A 27,672-nucleotide genomic window follows, 5' to 3' on the forward strand; every position below is an offset into this window, starting at 1 on the left:
AAACCCGTGACTAAAGTACTTTAGTCATACCCTTGGCCGTTCATATTAAAAACACCAACTTTTTATATCTAAAAGCCATGGAAAATCAAGTGGAAGTTGAAAAAACCTTTAAATACTTAGTTAAATATACAATGTGTTTAGTTTTATTAAGTATCAAGTTGATAAAAGGGTGTTTTAGTCACGGGCGTTTAATCATTCGAGTGTTTAATAACGTTTAGCCACGTGATGCTTACGTTATTTTGGTTTTTTGAAGTTTTGATTTTAAATTTTTGCTTCCCGTGACTAAAACCCGTGACTAAAGTACTTTAGTCATACTTTTGGCCGTCCATATTAAAAATACCAACTTTTTTATGTCTAAAAACCATGGAAAATCAAGTGGAAGTTGAAAAAAACATTAAATACTTAGTTAAATATACAAAGTGTTTAGTTTTATTTAAATTATATGTTTAAATATTTTTGTGTTTCGGTGTGAAATGGTTGAAGCACTGGAAAATTGCGTGCGCTTATAAATTATTCATGCGTTTGTGAGTCATGACGGCATGCGTGTACCTCCACCACCGCCTCCGCCGCCGCCAATAAAACCACCCCTCAAGCAATGACAACGGAAAACGTGCACGAGAGCAGCGGATTCTAGATGAGTGCAGGAGTGAAAGAAAATGGGACGCAATAAATATTTAAACGTCCGGCATGCTACACCACCGGTTAAGGGGGATGAAAAAGTGAAAAATGAAGAATGAGAAATGATAAATACGTGTGGAGATTATATGCTTGACTATATAAATATTATACTGCAAAACGATTTATATTTTATGTTTATTATAAAGTAGTGCATTTCCGGTTTTCCGGTTTGTCACGCTTGTATATTTCTTCATGAATAAACATCAATAGGATTCGTAGATGTACAAAATCGTTAGATTGACACAAAACACTGAAACCGGAAAACCGGAAAACTTGCATTTTAGCTTACTATACTGTAAAACTATTTATATTTTATTTTATTTTATTTTATTATAAATAAAGTAGTACATTTCCGGTTTTCCGGTTTGTCACTTGTGTATATTTCCTCATGAATAAACATCAATAGGATTCGTAGATGTACAAAATCGTTAGATTGACACAAAACACTGAAACCGGAAAACCGGAAAATTTGCATTTTAGCTTCGGTGATGTAAAGTGAAGTAAAACTGCAACATTCTTTTCGACGCATTGTGCATTGTCTAGTGAGTTTTCCACCCGCATGACAACTACCCCTTCGTAAGGGTTGTGAAAATTTTCCACCGTGTCACTCTATGGAAATGGGAAACTCCGGTTAGCTGTATGATTACGTTTACGTTTCCGTTCCAAACGCATCACTTTGTTTCCTCATCGATTTTTTTACTTTTCACGTTTAAAACTGAAAAACAAAAAAAATTATAAAAATCAATTAATTTTTTTAATTAAGTTTATTATCAACACAATTTTGACGTGAAAAATCTTGAGATAATCTGCGAATTAATTCGGATTTTCTGGTGTGGATGAAGCAAGGATGAAAATTAATACAAATCTGAAAACTGAAAGTCCAAGTGCGTGCTTGAAACCAGCAAACTGAACATTTCGAGGGAAATGCGAGGGAATGATTTTCTTCTTTCGGGGGCGAATGAAAATGAAATATGTATACGGCGATATTTCATTTCGAATGACGCGCAGCGCGCACCGGTGAAAATGTTAATTTTTCGTTTTAATTGCCTTCGCGCTGAACGCAAATCCGATTTATTAACTCTAGTTGTACGGCCTCCGGGGGGCACTAAGTCGGTCACGATTGTATACATGAATGACTAATCAAATAAATAATCAAATGTGGATTTATTTTGCAAAATGGTTTAGTTTTTTGCAGTTTAAGAATATAAATAGAATAAAAAATAGAAAAAAAAAAGAATTTTTTTTAGGAAAAAAACTGATTTTTTTTAGGAAAAAACTGAATTTTTGGGAGAAAAAAAAAAGGAAAAAAAGAAAATTTAAAGAAGGGATGTTTATTTTTATTTCAAAATGGCCGATATTTTTTATTTTACGTTTGAAATTTGAAGTTTTTCTGATTTTTTACGAAAAAAATGATTTTTTGCAAAAAAAAATGGTAAATAAATTGAAAATTAAGAAAAATGTGATAAATTTTTGCAAAATGTTTTCAAATTTTGAAATTCACGTATGATTAAAGATAAAATGTCCCAAAACCTTCAATTTTTTTTTAAATTTTCAAAATTAATTCCAAAAATCAATTTTTTACCAAAAAAATAAATTACAACAATAAAAATTGCCTAAAGAAAAGGTAATCCCTTCATCCGGCTTTAGTGCTTTCACTCTCCTCGCACCGGAAAGACCATATTTAAAGGTATGAGCCGCCCTTAGATGTAGGTCGTAAGACCCTCACAACTTACCGCCCTTTACTGCATCTGTTCCTCTTCTCTCTTCTCTCCTTTCTCCTCTCTACTCAAGAAAACCAAGAAACGCAAGAAAATCATGCGAAAGCACTAAATCTCCCAGGTTACAACTACAGTCCTAATATACGAGTAGAAAAGGACGAAATACAGAAGGACAAATCCCAAATGTCAATATGAGCACGCGCTAGGTCCAAACTTCAATTTTGGAGTACGTGTACGAGTATCTTGCAAGTCTGCTTCTGCCGGCTCCAAGGGGTGCGTTTAAAGTTAAACCGACCGATGAGGTCGGGATATACTTGAAGGCAAACCGGAACTGGACATGAATCCAAACGGATTCGATTTGCGAAGTGAGTGATGTCGGGTTTTGAGGTTTATATGCACTGCGAACGCGGTGAACCCTGCACCGGGCGGGTCAAAGGCGATTTCAAGCCTTCGGGTTTCAATTGGAGCAGATCTTAAATACACAGAGGGAAAAATAATCAATATGTGTTTATTTTTCACTGTCACGTGAAAGTTATGAGAGTAAAATGATGTGGAAAGCAGAAAAACACTTTTTGAAATTTTTGAAAAAAATATTTTGAGTTTTTTAGGTTAGGTGCAGAAAATAGGTTATGTTTAGTCATAAAATTAAAAATTTAGGGAAAAAAATTGGAAAATAATAAAAACTTTTATAAAGTTTTTTATAATTTTGATTTTTTTTGAGGGAAAAGTGGAAAAAAATCGAAATTTTTCGAAAAAAACTGAGTTTTTGCAAAAATTTTGAGGTTAATTTCTACAAAATGTCCCCAAATTTAAAGTTTTCTACTTGGAAGTCTTAAATAAACATAGAAAAATCTGTATATCTTTATTTTCCACTGCTACGCAGAAATTCCGAGCGTTAAAAGATGTGAAAAGAAAGAAAAGAAAGAAAAGAAAGAAAACATTATTATTTCTTGTTTTGTTGACGGTACAAGACGTTGTTAGTGTATTTTGGGAAATGGGGATGATTTCGGTAAGATGACACTGTATTATTTTCTCTGCTTTCGACACTTTCTCAGAAATATTTCATTATTTTTAGGTTATATGACCTAAAACACATTTTTTTAGGTTAAAACACAAAATATCAGATTTTTTTCCCAAATTCAACAAATTTTCATCAAAATTTATACAAAATATTATATAATACATAGTGTAGTCAATTGGATTTGATGTTGACGTAGCTGTCGGTAATACAGTGTGATGGTACTATAGTACTTAGGTTTGAGCTTCATTGCTGGAATGCTAGATGGCGTTAAAGTAGTCAAATAGCCAGATGCAGAGGTATTATTGGCTAAACTATTTCTTTATTTTATTTAAAAAATAATTTTTTTTATTAAATAAAAAGTAGCCTATAACCATTCGCGGACCACTAAGAATATGTGTACAAATTTTCATGATGATCGGTTAAGTAGTTTTTGCGTGAATGTGTAACAAACATCAGGACTTTCGCATTTATAATATTAGTAGGAATTACGTGTTAAATTTAATATAAACCCTTTAAATATATTACTTGTGAACAATTGCATTCCGCACTACACGCGACTTGTATCCGTGTTTCCGGTTCCTACATTTCTCCATTTCCCGTCCTGTTCCGTTCCAGTTTAGGTCCCAACCAGGCTTTAGTCAACGAAATTCTGCCACATTAGAATATCTCAACGTCGAGCTTAAAGCTCTCAAGCTCGCATACACCTTAGTTTAATTTAATTACTGCCAAAGTTTGCACAGATTCGAATTAATTCCAAAATTTCACCAAACAAAACTTACAACAAGACAAAAATGAAATCGAAAACTTAAACGTAGCGAAATAAAACTTTCCGTAACAGGTTTACGCAATTTATTTCGATGTTTTCACGTAAGTTTTCCACGTATTGGATTTTTCCCGTCTGCGCCGCTACATAATTCATGCTTTTCGTGCGAAAAAAGTTGCCGCTCTAACAATGTTGTGTTACGCCCGCTAGACACACACTCAACTTGTTTATTCTGCTTCACATATCAAGACAATTGTTTATTTATAACATTTCACATCGAAATAAACATGATTTTAACGTATTTTATTAAATTTTTAATAAAATATTATATTTTGTGTGTATGTTGGGTTGCAGGCCGTGCGACAGAAACGTCAAGGACGTCGAATTGATTTCAACACGACTGCGACGCGTCGAGCAGCTGTGCAAGCTGCCCAACTCTGTAATCCAGCAGCTCGCCCTTTGTGGATACTACGAAGACCTCGAGAAGGGTGTAACACGTAAGTAGGACATATTTTTCTCTCCCCTTCGGCCGGCAAAATACAAAAAGCAGCGCGGTAATGTGATTTATGTTACGCAAAGTGACAGAAAACATAAAACTAGCACCATCTATCAGGGAATTATTAAACTACTCGAGTCGTGTATTGAATAAGTACGTGATTCAATTTCTTCCGGGAAGAGAGGTTAGGTGTACTCGAGTTAATAACACAATTTTCATGTTTTCCGCGTTGCGGGCTATGTCAGAGTCTAAGATTGGATGCTCGAGAGTTTTTTATCGAATCCTGGAGTATTCCGGGTTTTAAATATCGACATAATCCTGCTGATAAAACGCGTCATCGGCAGGAGAGTGCTCTAAGAGGTCCCAGGATAAGATGAAATTTAATCAATGTTGTGAGAGGAAAAAACTCACAGATTTATATATCTGTAAAATATATATAATATAAAAAAACTTCCGGTTTTCCGGTTTTGGATTTTTGGGTGTAAATGCCACAAAAACGACATTGACGTATTTTTGCATTTTTATTTTTTTAAGTAAACATATATGGTAAAATAACTTCCGGTTTTCCGGTTTTGGGTTTTTTGGTGTAAATGCAATAAAAACGACATTTAGGAGTTTTCCACTTTTATTTTTACTAAATATATATATTATTTCCGGTTTTCCGGTTTCCGGTTTTCTATGTGTAAATGTCACAAAGACGTCGTTCAGGTGTTTGCCACTGCATCGTATTCCATTTCATCTCGGTTTCATTCACTAAGTGAACCAGAATTGTCTCGGGAGCTCCGCCTACTTTATGGGCGGAGCTTAAATTCAAAGAGGCGCGGATATCTCGTCTTCCAGTGACGCTAGAAACTTGATAATAACTGCAACAGCTTGTGATGCTGATGATGATTACGATGTAGAATGTGGAAGCAGATTAATTCTACATCTTGGATTATTATGCGCAGTCATGCTCTGTGCGAGCTGGGCTTAGAATATCTTATGTAAAACTTAACTAATCTTCGTATCAAAAACTCAATTCATAACTAGATTAACTTTCGAAGCGGTCATAAATCATTCCCGAGTAGATTTATTAAAATGTGGAGGATTACGAAATGATTTAGTGCCTTTGTAGCAACAGTTGGCACTTATTCGTACAAGTTCTTATTTGTGTCTCCTCTGGGAGAGGAGATGTGAAGTGAGGTTATGAATGAATGTGAGGTTATGATAGTGGTGTGGTTCGGTGGAGATTTCTCAATTATGTGAACTTTCCCTGGCGATTTGTCGGCGGCAGATAGCGAGGCTTAAGGTTTTCGGGTTTATCTTGACGGAGGCGGCTGTGGGGGTGGTCTGTGGAGCTCCGGGGTAATTTATCGCGGAGATGCTTTGCGTAAGGGAGACTTATGGAGTGGATTAAGGAGTTTTGGCGTGAAAAGTGGTTTCTGGTTGATTAATACACAGTTTTGAGGTTATGTGTAATAATTTAATAAATATTGCACTTTTTATGTGTTTTTTGTGTTGTGTGTGTTTTTATTGTGATAGTGGTGATTATTTACCATCCGTAGTTGGTGGCGTAGCCCAAAGATGGGGAAGAGTAGGAGACATGGGCGACTGGAGCAGCAATGGCGGCCTTGGCGATGACAGGGGCGGCAGCATAGTGAGCTACTGGAGCGGCATGAGCGTAAGTAGCGACTGGAGCAGCATGAGCATAGGTGGCGACTGGGGCGGCAATGGCGGCCTTAGCAATAACTGGAGCAGCAGCATAGTGAGCGACTGGAGCAGCATAAGCTACAGGGGCGGCAATGCTCTTGGTGACAGTGGAGTGAGAGTAGGAGGTGGCTGGGGCGTGAGCATAGGCGGCAACTGGTGCAGCATGGGCGTAACCAGCAGAGTAGGTGGCAACTGGAGCGGCATGGGCGTAGGTAGCGTATGCTGGGGCGGCAATGGTCTTAGCCACAACTGGAGTATGGATGGCACTGGAGTGGGCGTAACTCACAGCTGGGGCGGCACTGTAGGCAACAGCTGGGGCAGCATGGGCGTAAGCCAAAGGTGCGGCATGGGCGTAACCAGCGGAGTAAGCCAATGGGGCGGCGATGTTGCCAGCCCGGGCGACGGCCAAAGCGGCGCAAAGGACGATGAGCTACACACAATCAAACAACAATTAATATCAACCACGCACACTTACTCTCCACACACATCGTATTTTATTCATGCTTACCTTGAATGCCATTTTGATTTTATGGATTTGTATATTTTACTTTGAGATTCAAAGAGAATATGCTCCTGGTGCACTGACGCGGTGTATTTATACTCGCACATAACCCCACCTCAACGCTCCAGCGGATAACTTTCAAAGTCAAATCGCAAAATACGTACAACATCGAAAAAAAAATCATTCGCAAATCGTGCATCATAAAAACTTACATCACACCAAATATTCTACTCAACTTAATACAGCACACATGTGTGATAATAAATTTGCGCCTAATAAAAACCTAATTTACGAGCAAACATCCACACGCATGTAAATTGGGTTGCCTACACACACTCATCATCTCCTCCGCGGTCACCGAATGTGAGCAAAATCGAAACCAAAGCGGGAAGCAAAAGGTAAAGTCAAAGGCAAACATTCATCGTGTCACTCGTGTGTATGCCCAACGAATGAGGACATAAGTGTACGCGTAGAAAACACGTTATTAACCAAACACACACACACACATCAATACACCAACACACAAATTATATCTAGTCGCATGCGAACCGCAAAACCGACGACATCCGAGTTGAGTCGCCGAGTGGGTGCAATGCTGCAGCCGCCCCCCGAGTGCGCCGAAACCGCCCCGGCGGAACGTAAACACATAGTAAAACCGAAAATGTAATTAACGTATGCTACACACACACACACCACCGAACACATAAATTACACGTACGTGTGCTTAAACTAGCATTTAGGGCGTGCGAAGGCGTGCGCTGGGGTTGGTTAAGGGCGAGAGAGCATAAAATGTCACTTTATGTACGGCACCGAGAGGTAAATTTAATAGTTCACGACAGGATCGCATTTATTCATCGTTTTCTTATTTTTAATTTTGATTTATAATGATTAAACTTGCAAGCGTGCTTTTCACCTCTCTACAAAGTTGCAAGTTACAGAAATCGATAATACCTGTAGCTCTGGGTCTAAACACGACTACAAGCTTTACCTAGTAATATGCTGCAACCCAATATACACATATAACCTTAAATTCTCTATTTTCATCATTATAACCATTATAACCTTACAATATTTAATTATACATTGATTTATCGAGGCAACATCTAAATTTACAACCGAAAATAACAATTTGCACAAAATTTAATTGAAAGATTTTTCTTGCTTTTAGGAGCTTTTCCGAAGCTTTCCAGAGCTTTTCTAGGCTTTAGACATAATGACAATGTGTTAAAGGTCACAATATATTTGTTTTTCTATTTTTTCTATTTGTTTTCTTTTTAAAATGAGTTTAAGTAACTTGCGCATGCGCAGTACATAAATGGGCGTGGCTCCCATTGACTTAACTTGTTATATCATCGTTATTGAAGGAATCAAAAAGAGAAAATTAAATTGAAAGATTTTTCTGTTTTTAGAAGCTTTTCCCGAGTTTTCCGGAGCTTTTCCGAAGCTTTCCCGAGGTTTTCTAGGTTTTAGACATAATGACAATGTGCTAAAGGTTACAATATATTTGTTTTCCTTTTTTTCTATTTGTTTTCTTATTAAAATGAATTTAAGTAACTTGCGCATGCGCAGTACATAAATGGGCGTGGCTCTCATTGACTTAACTTGTTATATCATCGTTATTGAAGGAATCAAAAGCAGAAAATTAAATTGAAAGATTTTTCTTGCTTTTAGAAGCTTTTCCAGAGCTCTGGGTCTAAACATGACTACAAGCTATACGTAGTAATATGCTGCAACCCAATATACACATATAACCTTAAATTCTCTATTTTCATCATTATAACCATTATAACCTCAAAATATTTAATTATACATTGATTTATCGAGGTAACATCTAAATTTACAACCGAAAATAACAATTTGCATAAAATTAACTGTAATTGTTTATAATTATCTATGGGAAAATGTTTATAATGTGCATAAGTGGTTGTACTTGTGCTAATTTAAAGTGTGAGTTGGTTCCTCCTTTGTTTCTAACCTTAAACCTGCGTTAAAGACATTGAAATTGTTTTCTAAACGAAATAATTGCAAATCATCAAATCACAAGCATAATCGATTGGATTGTAATAATATTTAAAGGTCACACTCGAAATTATTGTTTATCGATGTTTATAATCTTCGAATCGTGATGGTTTCATTTATTTATGATTTATTTGGATGCAATTCGATTAGGTTGTCATTTATCATAATTACAGAGTTCTGTAATTTGAATTTGAGAAGCGCTCTGTAAATGACTGAAATGTCACATGTCAATTTAATTAACTGCACTAATTATCAAAGTTTAAAGTTGTTCATTCAATGAAAATCGAATAAAATTGTTTTTTTTTTTAATAAAATTTAAATAAATAAATTATTCACCAACGAGATGAATTCTTGCGTAAATTTTTGATTTGACTTAAGTTAAGTCACATGCAGACCTGTGACTTGTGACAAATCGATAAAAATCAAACAATAAATTACACAACTCTTACCAAATAATATTCTATGTCAATCTGGTTTATAAACAAAATCAATTTTGACATATTTACGTCATTTTACACTAAAAAACACGCAAAATGCCTTCTGGCCCTTCGTTGAGCTCCTCCTCTGTTGCTTCGCAATTAGGGCGGGACCAAACATCGAAAATGTCCAAGCACCAATTAGAAGCCTTCATTCGACGCATGCGCAGTGAAAAAAATAGTCTGGAAGAGGAGAAAATCACTCTGCAAATGGAGCGAGAGGAATTGCAAGCGAATTGCACTGTAACCCAACAGGAATTAGACGAAGTGCGTGATAAGATCAGAGATAAGGAGCACGAGTTGCGTGACAAACAGGAGCGGCACGTGCAGGATGTGCAATTCTATCAACAACAGGTTGAGTTTTATGAAAAGGACTCCCAACAACATCTCGAGTATAAAAATGCAATTAATTTATTAAATATTAAATAAATGCTGATTTACGATGGGAAAATATCACTGACATTAACAAATTTTTAGATTTATAAATAAAAAATAGGTGTGGTTGAAAAACGTGTTTGAATAATGAATGAAATCGATAGAAATGTTAGATGCAAATTTCGTATTGTGTAAAACAAGTGAGCGACGAGTGGGCGATGCCCCGAACCTACTTAAAATACAATGTTACTTAAGTTAAGTCAAGTTAAGTCAAGTGACTTAAGTTAAGTAATATACCTATAATAATTTTAAAATGACATAGTTTATTTTATAAAGTGATAAGAGTGTAGAGAGTTGAGAATAGTGTGATAGCAGGCTTTTAGTGTTTTTTGTGGAGAAAATTGAATTCAAAGCTTTTAGCAGCTTTTCAGGGCTTTGGTGAAGCTTTCGGGAGATTTTCTAGGGTTTAGACATAATGACAATGTGCTAAAGGTCACAATATATTTTATACTTGATTTTTATGTGATTAAAATAAGGTTAAGTAAGTTGCGCATGCGCAGTACATAAATGGGCGTGGTTCCCAATGACTTAACTTGTTATATCATCATTATTTAAAGAAATAAGAATAGAAAATTGAATTGAAAGATTTTTTCTGGTTTTAGAAGCTTTTCCAGAGTTTTCCGGAGCTTTTCCGAAGCTTTTCCGAGTTTTTCTAGGTTTTAGACATAATGACAATGCGCTAAAGGTCACAATATATTTGTTTTCCTATTTTTTCTATTTGTTTTCTCATTATAATGAGTTTAGGTAAGTTGCGCATGCGCAGTACATAAATGGGCGTGGTTCCCATTGACTTAACTTGTTATATCATCGTTATTGTTGGAATCAAAAGGAAAAATTAAAATTGAAAAATTTTTCTGCTTTTAGGAGCTATTCCAGAATTTTCCGGAGCTTTTCCGAAGCTTTTCCGACTTTTTCTAGGCTTTAGACATAATGACAATATACTAAAGGTCAAAATATATATTTTTCTATTTTTTTCTACTTATTTTCTATTAAAATGAGTTTAAGTAACTTGCGCATGCGTATAAAGTGAATAGGCGTGGCTCCCATTCAATTAACTCATTATAACATCATTATTTATCGGCATAAAAATTTAATTCTTGTTTAATTGCATTTTTTAGTGCGTTACAGTTTAAATACGAAATTAATCTACTTTGTGAGTTGTGCAAAACTCTCTCAGTTCCAAGTGGAGCTCCAAGCGCGCATAATAATTACGGCATAATTCGAACGTCCTTGACCTTAAAAAAACAAACACGTATTCTGTCTTCGGCGGCTTCGGCATCGACAGTGTCTGGCGCGACTAAAAAATGTCTTTCACTTTTTTACGTCTTCGCTTACATCTTCGCTCTGGTTTCGTTTTCGTTGTGTTCTCGCACTCACCGACAACACAAAGACCGCAATAACAACTTGAACGTTATAATTTATATTTGTGATTATGAAGCAGTTAATTCTTGTAATGACACAATTTTCCATTGAACTCATTGAAATTATATTAATTTTATTTATTTGTAAGAAGAAAAAAATGAAAGAAAAAATGAGTAAATGTTTGTAGTAAATTTGCTAAATTATATTTGGCGGTGTCGATTGATGAAATTTTGGGAGCGTCGTGAGATATTTATCAATATATCATTCCGTGGCTCATACTTTAGTTAATCAAAAAAGTTACAAGCAATTTCATCATTAATTCAGATGAAATAAAGCTCGCAGGTGACAAAAAGCAAAAAATCATTTATCAAATAAAAAAAAATTAAATAAATTAAAAAAAATATATAAAAATACAAAATATTAGTTTAATTATAGATTTTTAGTGATGCAACTAATATCTGCAACTTTAGTTTTTGTCCCCTCCAGCCTTTATTTTACTTAAGAACTTTAAATTATTACAAATTTTGTTTTTCTGCAATTTTCTGTTATTAAATATGAGTTTATTGATATTATGATGCAACTAATATTTGCAACTTTAGTTTTTGTCCCCTGCAGCCTTAATTTTGTAAATAATTGCAAAGTAATACAAACTTTTTTTTCGGTGCAAATTTCTGTGAATCTACGTTGTAGTAAAATAATTTACATAAATTATATTGAAACAATTTTACGAGTTTAAGTCGACTTAAAAGTTACAAAAGTTATGGTATCCGACTTAAGCTAATTAATAATCTGCGTGATGTGATGGCAAGGTCGTCGCTGGAGATATTTATTCGACAGCTGCATTTCTGCCATAATTCACAGATTACGAGTAAGTCTACTACGTGATCAATAATATTATACTTTAAATTGGTGTAAAATTTCGCAAAAAAATTGCTTTCGGCAAAAATCAATCAAAATAATCGAAATAATCAAAATAATTATTTAAAAGTCATTCAGAACAGGAAATTGTTTATTAAAATCACATGATTTGATAATATTTAACGTTATTATAAATATTTTACCTTCAATTATTATATTTGGACCTTTAAATTATCATATTGTTTAAATAATAGTGTTTTCATCTTTGGTGATTTAATATTTCATAACTTTGTGGCTGATTATTTATTACTGTATTCTTTTGTTGTGTTATTTACGATTAAAATGAGTTTAAGTAAGTTGCGCATGCGCCGTACATAAATGGGCGTGGCTCCCATTCATTAAACTCGATATATCATCATTATTTAAAGGAATAAAACTTTTATTTTTGTTAAATTGCATTTTTTAGTGCGTTGCAATTTAATTAGAAAAAAAATCTACTTTTAGATTTAATTTAAAAAACTTTTGCATCAAAAATCAAAAATGCAATCAAAATAATCAAAATAATTTCAAATAAAAAATACAAATCAGGAAATTATTATTTATTAGTTAATTTTAAACATTTCAACAAATATATTACCTTCAATCACCATATTTGGTCCCCTATATTACCATATTATTTAAACAATGTTGTTTTCATCTTGTGATTTAATATTTCACAACATTCTGCCCGAATATTTATTACTATGTTCTTTCTATTACGTTATATTCGATTTTTCATTACGTAACTTGAACCTAACCTCACATAACCTAAAAAAATAAAATTTAAACACAAAATATCTCCGATCTACAATACCGCATGCATTGCATTCTCATATTATTGTTTGTAATTAACGATGAAACTGTTTGCATTGTTTGGGCGAACGCGTTTTAATTAAAGCACAATCGAGTTAAATATCGAGCGAAGAATATCCTTGAATAAAATTAAAGTCTCGGCAATTACCAACAAACAAGAATGAAGTTAATTAACAAACATATTTTAATTTTAACAAAATATGCTTGAAAATTTTATATTTTATTTTGTATTTTGTTTTAAATTTAATAATTTATATCCGTATTAGGAAATATTGGCAAAAAGTTTAAATTTAATTATGTTCGGGGAATTTACTCGTGGTAATGAATTGATTTACGTGAATATTTCGAGGACATTTTAACATTTTCACTTTTTATAATTTAGGTAATTATTATCGATTGGGTACGACCCTCGCGTATCGCGTAATATTCGCCGAAGAGAATTCGATGCTAATGTATTGACTAATTTAATTACTTACGCAGAATTAAATTTGATCGAAATTTATTTTTGAAACAGATCCGTATTTATTTTTATTTTTATTTTATATTTAAAACTTTTAATAATATTTTTGTTCTTTAAGTACTTTAGTCACGGGTTTTAGTCACGGATTTTAGTCACGGACTTTAGTCACGGTGTGGAGTGTGCGCTTGCGCATTTGCCTACGGTGCATTACCAGATCATATGAAATGTCATCACGTGACTAAACGTTATTATGCACTCGATTGATTAAACACTCGTGACTAAAACTCTTTTTAGCCACTTGATACTTAATATACTATTTTATTTTATTTCTAATTATGTTGATGGTTATTATCGATTTGGTAATATAATAAAATGTTGTGAAGAATGTTTTGACAGGTGGCAATAAATAATAAATAATAAATTGTTATTAATGATAAATGAATATCGATATACAATAAATTAACCTAGTTTTTCCACGATATGTCAAATCAAAGTGTGGTGCTAATAAACGACCGCAATTGGAATCTAATTATTTATTATTTAATATTTTTGATATTTTAACGTTTGAAATGTCATCAGAAGACCCTGACGAATTCGCCGAGTAAAAGTGGAAGTGGAAGTGTTGAGTTTTTAATTTTTTAGAACTGGTTATTGACTTTGCTTACAAACTCTCTCATATTGCCCCACCTATATAATAAAACTGAGTATAAATACACCGCGTCAGTGCACCAGGAGCATATTCTCTTTGAATCTCAAAGTAAAATATACAAATCCATAAAATCAAAATGGCATTCAAGGTAAGCATGAATAAAATACGATATGTGTGGAGAGTAAGTGTGTGTGATTGGTATTAATTGTTGTTTGATTGTGTGTAGCTCATCGTCCTTTGCGCCGCTTTGGCCGTCGCCCAGGCTGGCAACATCGCCGCCCCATTGGCTTACTCCGCTGGTTACGCCCATGCCGCACCTTTGGCTTACGCCCATGCTGCCCCAGCTGTTGCCTACAGTGCCGCCCCAGCTGTGAGCTACGCCCACTCCAGTGCCATCCATACCCCAGTTGTGGCTAAGACCATTGCCGCCCCAGCATACGCTACCTACGCCCATGCCGCTCCAGTCGCCACCTACTCTGCTGGTTACGCCCATGCTGCACCAGTTGCCGCCTATGCTCACGCCCCAGCCACCTCCTACTCTCACTCCACTGTCACCAAGAGCATTGCCGCCCCTGTAGCTTATGCTGCTCCAGTTGCTCACTATGCTGCTGCTCCAGTCATTGCTAAGGCCGCCATTGCCGCCCCAGTCGCCACCTATGCTCATGCTGCTCCAGTCGCTACTTACGCTCATGCCGCTCCAGTAGCTCACTATGCTGCCGCCCCTGTCATCGCTAAGGCCGCCATTGCTGCTCCAGTCGCCCATGTTTCCTACTCTTCCCCATCTTTGGGCTACGCCACCAACTACGGATGGTAAATGGTCTCACCAAGAACGCTGTTTAAATTTTTAAATGCCATTTAGAAACAAAAAAATGTAAATAAATTAGTAAAACATATTTATTTTATATGTTTCTGTATTTATTCGATACAGAAATTTATAAACTGTAAATATACTTTTATAAAACACAAAAAAATGAATTTTATTAATTTTCCATCACTTAAAACACATATAAGTAACTTGCGCATGCGCAGTACATAAATAGGCGTGGCTCCCATACAAATAAAACTCTTTATCAATTAAAAAACGTTTCTTTTACTTTCCTCAACTATTATCACAAATTATAACTCTTTAACAATGCCCACAATTAATTATATCTCATTATACGTGATTATGAAGGATTATGAGTGATTACGACCGATTACGCCCGGTTACGAGTCATTAAAAGTTGCAAGCACGTGCTTATACAGTTGTTACTTGTTTGTTGTTACTTGCTGACACTGCTATCAACACTAAACTTTGTTAATTAATTAATTACCCATTTAAATAACGTTTTTCTCCTGCTGTAGTGTTTTTCACACCGCGAGATAGTTTTAAAAACATAAAAATTGAAATTTGCAAACTTTCAGAAAAAAGTTAATATATTCCATTAGATTACACGCCACAAGAACTTGACAGGCAATTACCATCATGCGAAAAGTTTGTAATTTATGCTAAACTTAATTTCTAGTTAAAACTTTTAAAGTGATTTTATGATTTTTGCGAAATATTTACTTTAGCTGCTTACTACCGCCATCTATCAAGTTGAAATTGAAGTAAAACAAGAATTTAAATAATAAATATTTATTTTGTTTTGTTTTGCATTTTTGGGCTTTTATAATATATACATTGTGGTAACAAAAATATACAAATAAATATAAGTGATATTATGGTTCAGAATTAATAACTTACGCCATATTTACTGTTTTTTAATTAAATAAAACAGTATGACGTTGTGTGGCTAGTGTTGTGCATAGAGGTTAAGTTCGTTGTTTTCGTTTAATAATGATGAGCGTAGCCAAGAGCTGGCGCGGCGTAAGCACCATGAGAGTAGGCAACTGGAGCAGCATGAGCATACCCAGCGGAGTAAGCGGCGACTGGTGCGATAGTCTTGGCGATAGCTGGCGCTGCGTAGCTAGAGTAAGCAGCGACTGGAGCAGCGTGAGCGTAACCAGCAGAGTAGGCAGCCACTGGAGCATGGGCGTAACCAGAGTAGGCAACTGGAGCAGCGATGGATTTAGTCACAGTGGAATAAGAAGTGACAGCTGGAGCATGCGCATAACCAGCGGAGTAAGCAGCGACTGGAGCGATGGACTTAGCTACGACTGGAGCAGCAGCATAGGTGGCGACTGGAGCAGCATGAGCATAACCAGAGTAGGCAGCAACTGGAGCATGAGAGTAACCAGCAGAGTAGGCAACTGGTGCGGCAGCGTAAGCAGTCTTAGCTACAACTGGAGCAGCGGCGTAGCCGGAATAAGCCACAGGGGCGTGGCCATAACCGGCGTAACCCAAGGGGGCGGCGATACCGGCAGAGTATCCCAAGGAAGCAATGCCTCCAGCGTTGACACAGGCCAAAGCGGCGAAGAAAACAACAAACTAAACAAAAAAAAAAAAAAATTATTTTTTCTCAAAATTAAAATTATTAGAATTAATTACCTTGTAAGCCATTTTATAGTAGTTGTATTACTTGTATTCTGAACCGAATATGCTCTCAATGAAACCACCGCGCGTATTTATACAAAAAATCAAAATGGCCCCACCTTTCTTTCGATCTGATCTGATTCGTATCCAACTTCCAAAATCCTCTCGTCAATGACTCTCGTGAGACATCGTTCTCATTAAAATCGCGTTCAAATCATACACATACATACATACAGTGTGTTTATATAAGGTAACGACATCTACACCCAAGCTACGTAATGTCGAACGCTCGTAAATCACAATTCACAAATCAGACCGAGAAAAAAACTAGTATTACGTAACTCTGAGCTAGTTTCCAGCGTAAAGTTTGCCAAATAATCGCCATCGGCGATAATTTTATAATTTTATTGAAATGTTCCAAGTTATAATCAAGTAATTTAATCTCTAATCAATTTTTTATCTTTTGGATTTATTTTATTGAATATTGTCGATAATTTTAGGTTATAAATTTGTTTTGTAACCAAAATGATGATTACAGGTTTCTGTTTTATTAAAAGTGTGTTTATATGTGGATAGATGGCGTTACTTGTTAAGGAAAGGTTAGAAATGTGTAAAAATGTTTCATTTTAAGCACGAAAATAATACATTTTTATGATTGTGTCTGATTGTGTGATTCTGTTGCGTTTTATTGCTCAATTTGACTTTTATTGTGCGAAGCAGAAGCAGAAGCAACAAGGTGTTTGGTTTAACGATAGCAGCGTTTGCGCAATAACCGCCAGCCGTGCTCTTGCGTCTTAAATTACGCGTCGCAATTGACAAATTGATAGCCAATTATACTCACTGGGGGCACTAATCAAAGTTAGGCAACGTGTTTTATAACAATGTAGTATAAACACATAAAAATAAACACAAATAATGTTAAAAGTTCAAAACGTTTTTATTCAAAAAGTTTTTATTAACATTTGGATTTTATGTTTTTGGTTTCGTTTTCATACGAAAGAAAGTTATAAATGATGTAAATATGTAGTAAGAGTTAATAATATTCAAGGTTAGGCAAGGCCAGTGCATCGATGCATGTCTGGTTGCATATATTACAAGATTATGCAGTGTGCAATCGTTTTATTCGTTTTAAACCGATTATAAAGTGAAAAAAGATAAATTTTAGTGTTAATCAGATGAATAATGAAGTAAAACACTGTATTATTGTTTATTACATCATATCTATATATATAAAAAAAATGAATTGCTGTTCGTTAGTCTCGCTAAAACTCGAGAACGGCTGAACGGATTTATCTTATCTTGGTCTTGAATTATTCGTGGAGGTCTAGGGAAGGTTTAAAAGATGAGAAAAATTCGAATAATTACCGGGAAAATCCTCAAAACAGCTCTTTTCTATAGAATAAAATTTGACATTGAGATTCAATCATAGTTATAGTTAAATAGTTGAATTCGAGATGGCGCGCTGAAGTACATTATTGACAAAACTTTATATAATTAATTTCTTTAAATTAAAATTGCTAATCTTATTGATAGAATTGACTCTTACTACGAGTATGTCTAGAACAAGAGAGTAAAAACGAATTACATTTTTATTAAACACTGCCGGATCGAAGTCGCGGGCAACAGCTAGTAATGTTATAAATATTTTTTATTTTATAAATAGGATATAATATAATGAATTATTATAGTGTTGGAGGCTGTAGATTAAGGTTAGGACACTGAATGAAATTAAAATTAAAGTTAAAATTAAACCTTTCAAGAGTATTATTAGGAACGGATGTTGTTGAGTTTAATAATTATCACATGTATTCTGTTGTGTTGTGTGTTATTATTTATTACATTATGACAAGTATCTGTGGCTGTGGCTGTAGCTGTACAGCGGTAACATTGTTAAATTGTAACTTTTGCTTTCTCTCAAACAAGTTAGTCGTGGACGTAGAGGTAGACTAGAAGTCTGGCTATAACTAAATGTTAATGTTTCTAGTTCAAGTGCAACGGAAACACTTACGAGGTATGATTCGTAATTTTTGAGACCTATTTTTAATTATAACCTAATTTTTGGTCTTTTAAACTTTATAACACGGTGTATTTATGAAAATTTTATAAGTTTTTACTTAAATTTTAATGTTTTTAGTTACACCCTGTATAAATTTAAGAATTTATTCGTTTTTACACAATTTTTAAGTCTTTTTCTTAATTCTAGAGACAAAATGTATGCCATATCCTATTTTTTGTACTTCTAAACATTATATTTTTCAAAATTAATCTCTTTTCACTTTAATTTGATTATTTTGTTATATACCCTGTATAATTTTATGAAATAATTTATTTTTACATTATTTTAAATCATTTTTTTACTTTCCGAAACAAATTTTCGACCATAACTTAATTTGTATGCTTTTTAAGTCTTAAATATGAATATTTTGGTACATACCTCGTATAAATTTATGAGTGTCACCGTTGTTACATAATTTTTAAGCCTCATTCATTCATATTATGCCGTATACCTACTTAATTATAGCTGCCGTAAATGTTTCTTTCATGCGACATTTCATTGCTCATAAACTAGAGTAATTTATACGCGTTATTCGTTAATAAACTTAGGTTAGATTACTTAACTTAGTTTAACTTGACTTAACTTAAGTAATATAAACTTATTAATAAGTCACATGACTTCCAATTTGGTAGTGACTTTGAAATTCTTCGATTTCATTCGTTTCGGTGATAGTTTCTGCATAAATTAGTTGTTAACATTATAAAAATTAAAGTTGATTAGTAGAGGTTATGCAACACATTGAACTTAAACCAGTTAAGTAAAGAATTAATAATGCAGATTTTGATCTGATTTAAATCATTGGTTACATGTGTGAGCTTTTGATCCTTTGATATTTTAATTTTTGTAGTTTTTAGAGTGGGATATTAAGTATAAATAGTTATTTGTGTTGTGTTTGGGGCATATTCACTTGAATAATCAACCAGTACACATCCCAAAACAAAATGGCCGCTAAGGTAGGTTATAAGTGGATATCTGTGTGATTTTATGTTTAATTTTCATTTTTGTTTAGTTTGTTGTTTTCTTCGCCGCTTTGGCCGCTGTCAATGCCGGAGGTATTGCTCCATTGGGATACTCTGCTGGTATTGCCGCCCCCTTGGCTTACTCTGCTGGTCTCCATGCTTCTCCATTAGCTTATGGAGCTGGTTATGCTCATGCTGCTCCATTGGCGTATTCAGCTGGTATCCATGCCCCAATTGCCTCCCCATTGGCCTATGGTGCTGGTTATGCCCATGCCGCCCCTCTGGCTTACTCCGCTCCAATTGCCCACGCTCCAGTTGTTGCTAAGACCATCGCTCCAGCTGTTTCTTCTTATTCGACTGTTACCAAATCGATTGCTAGCCCAGCTTACGGATATGCTGCTCCAGCTATTGCCAAGACCATTGCCGCCCCAGTAGCTGCTTATTCTGCTGGTTATGCCCATGCTTCTCCATTGGCGTATTCAGCTGGCATCCACGCTCCAATTGCCTCTCCATTAGCTTACGGAGCTGGTTATGCTCATGCTGCTCCAGTTGCCTATTCTGCTGGTCTTCATGCTTCTCCATTGGCTTATGGAGCTGGTCTTGCTTCCCCATTGGCTTACTCTGGTCTCCATGGTGCTTATGCTGCCCCAGCTCTTGGATACGCTCACCATTATTAAGAAGCCTACAAAATTGTTATTTATTTATTATATTTTTATTAATTGTAAACAACATGTATAAATATCTGAAAAAAAAACAACAAAATGCAATAAAAATATAGATTAACCAAAAATATTGATATTTTGTTTATCTAAACACTCAGTATAATAAAAAATTATGTAAATTTTCTATTTTTGAAGTAAAATATGGAAAACTTGCTTCGTTTAAGGTGCAAAGTAATTATTTTATGCACTAATACAAAAATAAACATGTATACTCTTTGTTAACAACAATTAACAACAAATAACAAATGTATTATTAAACTTTTAAAGTGTTTTTTAAACTATTTAATTTTTTGCGAGTTTTTATCAGTTTTGAAGTAATTATTACCTACACTATATCATCTACTCTAATTGTGGCTATAATTATGGGAATTGTTATAAACAATCCAAATTGTTTCAATTGTTTAATAATTACCATTGAGTTACGAAACAAAAACAATTGAAAGTGTTTTAACGGTACCGTTATTGACCTTGCCTCCAATTTTTTATTTAAATTTATTATATAATTATTTGCAGCAGGATACACTGAGTGTTGCAAATTATATTAACAAAAGAAAAACAAAAAATTTGCATTTTATGTTTTTTATTTTAAACTAATGGCATTTTAAACATGTACAAAAATTATATACAGAGTAATACACGAAATAAATTACTATTTAATAATGGAGACCGGAATAAGCCAATGGGGCGGCAATTGGGGCGTGGATACCAGCAGAGTAAGCCAATGGAGCAGCATGGGCATAACCAGCAGAGTAGGCGGCGACTGGAGCATGGATACCAGCAGAATAAGCAGCAATTGGGGCAGCAGCAATGGGGGCGGCAATTGGGGCAGCAATAGCCGAACGAGAGATTTGATGACGGTAAGAGCTGGAGTAAGCTGGGGCAGCGATGGTCTTAGCAACAACTGGGGCGGCAGCATAGGCGGCAACGGGGGCGGCATGAGCATAACCAGCAGAGTAAGCCAATGGAGAAGCAACAGGGGCATGGATACCAGCTGAATACGCCAATGGAGCAGCATGAGCATAACCAGCTCCATAAGCTAATGGAGAAGCATGGAGACCAGCAGAGTAAGCCAAGGGGGCGGCAATACCAGCAGAGTATCCCAATGGAGCAATACCTCCGGCATTGACAGCGGCCAAAGCGGCGAAGAAAACAACAAACTAAACAAAAATCAAAATTAAACATAAAATCACACAGATATCCACTTATAACCTACCTTAGCGGCCATTTTGTTTTTGTTTTTGTGTGTTTACTCTTTGTGAAGTCAACAAAGTGAATATGTTTTGTTCTGTGGTCAACACGAGTATTTATACTAGAACACCACTACCTTCCCTTGGCCGCCAGAAAACAAAATGGCGAAACGTGCGCGCATTACACTTTCTTCATGCCATTAACATTTAAATCTCGATCGAGGCGTTACGAAAATTCGGTAACACACTCACTCAAGTATAATGCAGATAACATTTGCCATAAACGCAATGAATTCGTTTGTTGTCTGGAATATTAAACAAATGACTAATACCCATACATAACAAGTGACAATCGGATAAAAAGCAAAAAACTAGTTTACGTTTTTTATAAATCAATTTTTTCGCTTTTAAAATTACGCAATTTGCGTTAAATTAAATGTCAAACTGTTAAAATACACATGGTTGATATTATTGAATAATTTTATAAATGTTTCATTAGTTATTTTGGTAATGAAATGAATTTTTTAATTAAAATGTTATAATTAAATTCGAAAACAATGAAAATCAATGAAATATTTGCATAATAATTATATAATTAATTTATTTGTTTATGAGTTTTATTATATGCATGGTTAAGAAACTAAATATATTAAATTTGTTCATGGTCAGTGATTGTTTTGTTAATTAATGGCGAATAAAAATAATTAAAGTCAGTTTTTGACAAAAGTATAAAAATTTCAATGATTTTTGCTATATTTTTGTTTATAACTTTGTTAATATTTTCTAAACTAAAAGCGCTAGAATCCAACGAATTGCAGATTATGAAAGATTGGAAAATTCTCTATTAGAAAAGAATATAAAATAATAAAATATCCTAAGTTGAAAGGTCGAAAATTGTGACTAAAGTGCTAAAAATTGAAATTTTTTTAAATTTTGAGGATTTTTTTCATTTGCGAATATCTCGTAAACTAAAAGAGATAATTAAGTTCTGATCGCAGCATCTTCATCTACGGACTATTTTCTATAAGATAGGATAGTTAAAATGGAAATCTGAGAGATGAAATTTTCATTCTTAAGAAAAAATTGCCAAGGGGTGCTTGATACTTTTTTTCGACGATTTTCAAAAATTCATATCTCTTAAACTAAAAGAGATAGCTACCAACGAATTGTTGACTATGAAAGATTGGAAAATTCTCTATCAGATAAAAATATAAAAAATTATATTTCCAATAGCAAAAGGTCGAAAAATGCGATTGAAAGTACTAAAAAGTGACATTTTGCAATTTTTGATGATTTTCTTCAATCGCGAATATCTCGTAAACTAAAAGAGATAGCTACCAACGAATTGTTGATTATGAAAGATTGGAAAATTCTCTATTAGAATAGAATATAAAATAATTAAATAACGTAGGGAAAAAGGTTGAAAAATGTGACTAAATGTGCTAAAAATTGAAATTTTTTGACTTTTTAAATAAGTAATGATTTTTTTTTATTGATTATTTATCAATAACTTTTTTACTAATAATTCTACAATATTCACTGAATAAACAATAAATTTCCATACAGGATGTTGGTGTAAATCACATTCAAAAAATATTTTTCAAATTTTTATTCTTTATAATATTTACAAAACAAAATAAATTAAATCATTTAGTAAACATGGCCATAAGTGGCACCATGGAGACCAGAGTAAGCCAATGGGGCGGCATGGGCATAACCAGCAGAGTAGGCGGCGACTGGGGCAGCATGAGCGTAACCAGCAGAGTAGGCAGCAACTGGAGCATGGATACCAGCAGAGTAGGCAACTGGAGCAGCATGAGCATAACCAGCGGAGTAAGCGGCAACGGGGGCGGCATGAGCGTAAGCAGCAACTGGGGAAGCAATGCTCTTAGTCACAGTCGAGTAAGAGGAAACAGCTGGGGCGATGGTCTTGGCAACAACTGGGGCGGTAGCATAGGCGGCAACGGGGGCGGCATGGGCATAACCAGCGCCATAAGCCAAAGGAGAGGCATGGATACCAGCAGAGTAGGCAACGGGGGCAGCATGAGCATATCCAGCTCCATAGGCTAATGGAGAAGCATGGAGACCAGCGGAGTAAGCCAAGGGGGCGGCAATACCAGCAGAGTATCCCAATGGGGCAATACCTCCAGCGTTGACAGCGGCCAAAGCGGCGAAGAAGACAACGAACTAAAAAAATCAAAAATTTATTAAAAAAACATCAAAAAACATCAAAAAACAAAAAAAAACAATAAAACTTACTTTAGCGGCCATTTTGTTGTGTGGGTTGTATTGCGTTCTGTGATACTCGACAGAATGTACTTTCTGCAACAAGTCTCGATTATTTATACCAATGTCGAAGGATTATCTGGACCCCTTCTATTTTTTCAACTCGCAAGAACCAAAAAAGAAAAAGAAATAGCAACAATTGTTACTACCGGTTGTCTAGCAACAACACTCAAGCATGTAATAAAAAAATAAAAATGGCATTTGGTTGATCTGCACGCAGAAACAAAAAAAACGAGTTATTTTTTCTATCCAGAGAGCAAGAAATAAAAATTAACTTTTAATTTTATTACATTTAGACGTTTTTGGCAAATGCAAACCACATGTTACTACTTGTTACCATTTTTGACAGAAAGTTTAAGGTTAACCATTCATTATCTACTAATAACTCACGATTCTATCACTTGTAATTAGTATAAATCAAAATCACAACTAAAATAACTTAAAATTTAAAATTTACGTGTTTGACGTTTTATTATTTGACATTTTTGACATTTATGACTTTTGACATTTGACATTTGACAAATAGGTTAAAATTTGATCTAATTTCAAACAATTTAGTTCTTTTTTTATTCAACTGCTCGTATTACTTAAAATTGGGTTTCGTAATGTGAGTTAAGTGTCGCGTTTCGAATGTTGATCGAGTTGATTAAATTTAATTGTGTTTCGTTGACACCGCATACAAAATGTCCGCCCCGCCGGCTGTCAGCTGTCATTTTTGTACTGAATTCAATGATTTATCGGATTATCACGCCATTTATACATTCAATATGTTAATATTTGTGCAACAATAACAAAAACGCCCAGCGTCGATTGTTTAAACTGCGTTTTGTTTATTTATTAACAAATCGTATTGTTTTTGAAGGTTTGGAGTGATTTAAGGCAAGTAAACATTCAAAATTAATAAATTTCATTAAACAATTGAGAATAAACAAACAAAATATTATTATACAGGGTGTTAATATTGTTTATATGATTAAAATAGCAAAAATCAATTGTTTAAACATTAAATTGTTTATTTATAATTGTTTATATTTATTTATAAACAAATTTTTATTTATTTATTGCTTTTGAAGGCTTAAACCAAGTAAAAATTAAAAATTAATAAATTTCATTAAACAATTGAGAATAAACAAACAATATTAATATACAGGGTGTTACTATTGTTTATATGATTAAAATAGCAAAAATCAATTGTTTAAACATTAAATTGTTTATTTATAATTATTTATATTTATTTATAAACAAATTTTTATTTATTTATTGTTTTTAAAGGTTTAAACCAAGTAAAAATTAAAAATTAGTAAAATTCATTAAACAATTGACAATAAACATAAACAATATTAATATACAGGGTGTTTTTATTGATTTTATTGTTTATTTTGTTAATAATGTAAACCACTTTTCGATAATTGTGCATTTGATAAACTGTTACAGTTTGCGATTGAGTTTAGTAACAGACGCGCAACACGCCGTGAAACTTGACATTATAAATCACGAATCACGACATCGAGCGAGCGAGTCTTGCATATAAATCAGGTATAAATCACACTTTAACTTACACGCATACAACACACCAAACTACACTCGTAGTGTTACATCAATTATGTAACGAAACGATGGAAATTGCTTTCAAGCTGGTTGTGTATCAATATAATACAAACACTTAACTCTTAGCTTTTACTATTACTATTCAAACTGGTATGTGTGTTATGCGGCAACCCAATTTACACAGTGTATAATTACATGCAATATAGGTATACGAGTATTTTAAGATGGGAAGTATGGAAGTATGGGTTTAAAATGGATGAAAACAAGGTGTAATTATTCATTTTTTGACCTTTTACTGGAAATATGTATCAATAAAATCTGTAATTTTAGTTTTAGATTTGGTAAAAGATAAGAAAGATCAAATTTTAGAGGAATTAAAGGTTTTCATAAATTAAAATTGAGTTATTTGTGGTATTTTGATATACAGAGGTAGAAAAATAAATATTTAAGTTAATATGGATGAAATTTAAAGTAATATACAGGGTGTTCTTTAAAATATCAAAGACATATATTAATTTTATAATTTTTATTTATTCTTTTAAATATCTCTTAACTAAATCAAATTTTTCATGGAAAAAATTAATAATAACGGCCATATCCGTAGCCGAGGGCGGCACCATGAAGACCAGAGTAGGCAGCGACTGGAGCATGAATACCAGCTCCATAAGCCAAAGGAGAAGCAATTGGAGCGTGGATACCAGCAGAGTAAGCTAATGGAGCAGCATGAGCGTAACCAGCAGAGTAAGCGGCGACGGGGGCGGCAATAGCAGTCTTGGCAATCACTGGAGCAGCAGCATAGGCGGCAACTGGAGCAATCGACTTGGTAACAGTAGCATAAGAAGTAGTCACAGCTGGAGCAGCGATGGTCTTAGCAACAACTGGAGCATGAGCAATTGGAGCGGAGTAAGCCAGAGGGGCGGCATGGGCATAACCAGCACCATAGGCCAATGGGGAAGCAATTGGAGCATGGATACCAGCTGAATACGCCAATGGAGCAGCATGAGCATAACCAGCTCCATAAGCTAATGGAGAAGCATGGAGACCAGCTGAGTAAGCCAAGGGGGCGGCAATACCAGCAGAGTATCCCAATGGAGCAATACCTCCGGCATTGACAGCGGCCAAAGCGGCGAAGAAAACAACAAACTAAACAAAACACAAATTAAACATAAAATTACATAAATATCCACTCATAACCTACCTTAGCGGCCATTTTGTTTTGGGATGTGTACTTGGTGATTATTCAAGTGAATATGCCCCAAACACAGCACAAATAACTATTTATATCAAACAAATAAACCCCTACCAGTAATATAAAACAAGTGAAACCATAAATTGCATAATTTTATTTAAAACAAGAGCAGAAGCAGAAATGGCGACAGATCGATTGCGATAAAAATAAAAATCGAGCAAGCTTTGATGCTTTGACATTTATACTACGAGTAATAAAGCGTACAAACGCGGCTAACAGAGTTACACAAGTCGAAAATTTACATGAAAACTTGTTTTCCACCAATGTACTGCTCAAATCAAAGAAAACAGCAACATGGCCGACCTGTCAAACGTCAACTGTCAATTTTCTAACCTAATTTTTTAATGCAATTGAAACTATTCATTTGTCACTCAAAGCGTGGTATTTTTTAACATTTAGGTCATTGCAAATTATTTTTTGCAGCGAATTTGTTTATTAGTGGTCTAAATATTTATAAATATTTGAATAAACCACTTTTAAACCGCAGAAATTTAATTTTAGTTTGATTCAATCTTGGTTTTTACAATCAATGAATCAAAATGGTTTATGCATTCAGTTTAAACTTGATTTTTTAATTAATGCACAACAGATGTTAATAATAAATAATAAAAAGTAATAAAAATAATAAAAAATGAGTAGTATTATAATTTACGTTAGAATTTACAAGACATTGGCATTGATTTTATCGATTACAACCATATTCATTCAAAACATTGAAACATTCACATTCACTTGTTCTTTATTAATAACAATAATAACAATAATGCTTTGGTTTATACTCATATTGGATCAATGTCAATCTATTTTATTATTATTATTATTTTATGTTTTAATGAGTAAATGAACAAATTCAATGTCAATTGTTAATTTATTCTTGTGCTATGTATTTAGTATAATATAGGCAACCAATTATACATTTTAATACGTAATAGGAAGAAAATGATTTAAATGAGGTTATGTAACATGCAATTTGTATGATATTTGTAATGAAAATCAAGTTTGACATAGTTACGTCTTGAATTTAAGTCACTTAACCTAAAAGGCGTGTCTAAAACTCTCAAAATGTGTATCGATATGTCTTGCGAAAAATCTAACATTTAAAAATGTTTATGTTAATCCAAAGTAAACTGGTTGTTTGTTTAAATTTATGCAAACGAGACAAATGTTTCACTTTACTTAACTTTACTATACTTAACTTAAGTGCAGTGGAAGGAGTTTTTAGTTAAGTATAA

General features: G+C 34.1%; 7 protein-coding genes across 8 annotated transcripts in view; 3 read left to right on the top strand and 4 right to left on the bottom strand.

Annotated features, from left to right (window-relative positions):
• Nucleotides 1-27,672, top strand: part of Epac (Exchange protein directly activated by cAMP) — a 61,679-nt gene that overhangs the window by 15,619 nt on the left and 18,388 nt on the right. For both annotated transcript variants that reach the window (XM_065317883.1, XM_065317882.1), the window contains exon 2: nucleotides 4,535-4,677. Coding sequence is in view for 1 of the 2 variants with exons in the window: in XM_065317882.1 (XP_065173954.1) it covers nucleotides 4,535-4,677 (143 nt within the window). In the remaining variant the exon portion in view is untranslated. The remainder of the gene's footprint in view (nucleotides 1-4,534; nucleotides 4,678-27,672) is intronic.
• LOC135804138 (pupal cuticle protein C1B-like) lies at nucleotides 6,125-6,926 on the bottom strand. Its single transcript, XM_065317906.1, has 2 exons — nucleotides 6,874-6,926; nucleotides 6,125-6,795 (listed from the first exon to the last, which is right to left on the bottom strand). The coding sequence occupies exons 1-2, from the start codon at nucleotides 6,883-6,885 to the stop codon at nucleotides 6,208-6,210; spliced, it is 600 nt and encodes a 199-aa protein (XP_065173978.1). The 5' UTR covers nucleotides 6,886-6,926; the 3' UTR covers nucleotides 6,125-6,207.
• On the top strand, nucleotides 14,074-14,956 carry LOC135804137 (pupal cuticle protein C1B-like). The gene is made up of 2 exons (XM_065317904.1): nucleotides 14,074-14,126; nucleotides 14,205-14,956. Exons 1-2 carry the CDS (start codon nucleotides 14,115-14,117, stop codon nucleotides 14,790-14,792), a joined length of 600 nt encoding a protein of 199 aa, XP_065173976.1. The 5' UTR covers nucleotides 14,074-14,114; the 3' UTR covers nucleotides 14,793-14,956.
• LOC135803610 (uncharacterized) lies at nucleotides 15,630-21,463 on the bottom strand. Its single transcript, XM_065317277.1, has 5 exons — nucleotides 21,384-21,463; nucleotides 20,831-21,327; nucleotides 19,906-20,130; nucleotides 19,739-19,853; nucleotides 15,630-16,388 (listed from the first exon to the last, which is right to left on the bottom strand). Exons 1-5 carry the CDS (start codon nucleotides 21,393-21,395, stop codon nucleotides 15,792-15,794), a joined length of 1,446 nt encoding a protein of 481 aa, XP_065173349.1. The 5' UTR covers nucleotides 21,396-21,463; the 3' UTR covers nucleotides 15,630-15,791.
• Nucleotides 19,380-20,125, top strand: LOC135804135 (cuticle protein 16.5-like). Its single transcript, XM_065317902.1, has 2 exons — nucleotides 19,380-19,442; nucleotides 19,499-20,125. The coding sequence occupies exons 1-2, from the start codon at nucleotides 19,431-19,433 to the stop codon at nucleotides 20,123-20,125; spliced, it is 639 nt and encodes a 212-aa protein (XP_065173974.1). The 5' UTR covers nucleotides 19,380-19,430.
• Nucleotides 22,952-23,698, bottom strand: LOC135804140 (larval/pupal cuticle protein H1C-like). The gene is made up of 2 exons (XM_065317908.1): nucleotides 23,617-23,698; nucleotides 22,952-23,544 (listed from the first exon to the last, which is right to left on the bottom strand). Exons 1-2 carry the CDS (start codon nucleotides 23,626-23,628, stop codon nucleotides 23,008-23,010), a joined length of 549 nt encoding a protein of 182 aa, XP_065173980.1. The 5' UTR covers nucleotides 23,629-23,698; the 3' UTR covers nucleotides 22,952-23,007.
• Nucleotides 25,750-26,489, bottom strand: LOC135804139 (larval/pupal cuticle protein H1C-like). Its single transcript, XM_065317907.1, has 2 exons — nucleotides 26,390-26,489; nucleotides 25,750-26,334 (listed from the first exon to the last, which is right to left on the bottom strand). The coding sequence occupies exons 1-2, from the start codon at nucleotides 26,399-26,401 to the stop codon at nucleotides 25,771-25,773; spliced, it is 576 nt and encodes a 191-aa protein (XP_065173979.1). The 5' UTR covers nucleotides 26,402-26,489; the 3' UTR covers nucleotides 25,750-25,770.

Source organism: Atheta coriaria, unplaced genomic scaffold (assembly GCF_025399875.1).
Source record: "Atheta coriaria isolate IRGN ID8LTWV9N9 unplaced genomic scaffold, Caltech_Dcor_3.1 hic_scaffold_3_pilon, whole genome shotgun sequence".
In the NCBI taxonomy this organism is placed as follows: Eukaryota; Metazoa; Arthropoda; class Insecta; order Coleoptera; family Staphylinidae; genus Dalotia; species Dalotia coriaria.

What these genes read in the sequence shown, in the direction of transcription:
- LOC135803610 (XM_065317277.1), bottom strand. An exon ending in ACGCCAATGGAGAAGCATGG is followed by an intron (nt 19,854 to 19,905) that starts GCATAACCAGCA and finishes TCTTGGCAATAG; the next exon opens with CTGGAGCAGCATATCCGTAA. An exon ending in GCGTGGGCAATTGGAGCGGA is followed by an intron (nt 16,389 to 19,738) that starts GTAAGCCAGAGG and finishes TTTTTTGTTTAG; the next exon opens with TTTGTTGTTTTCTTCGCCGC.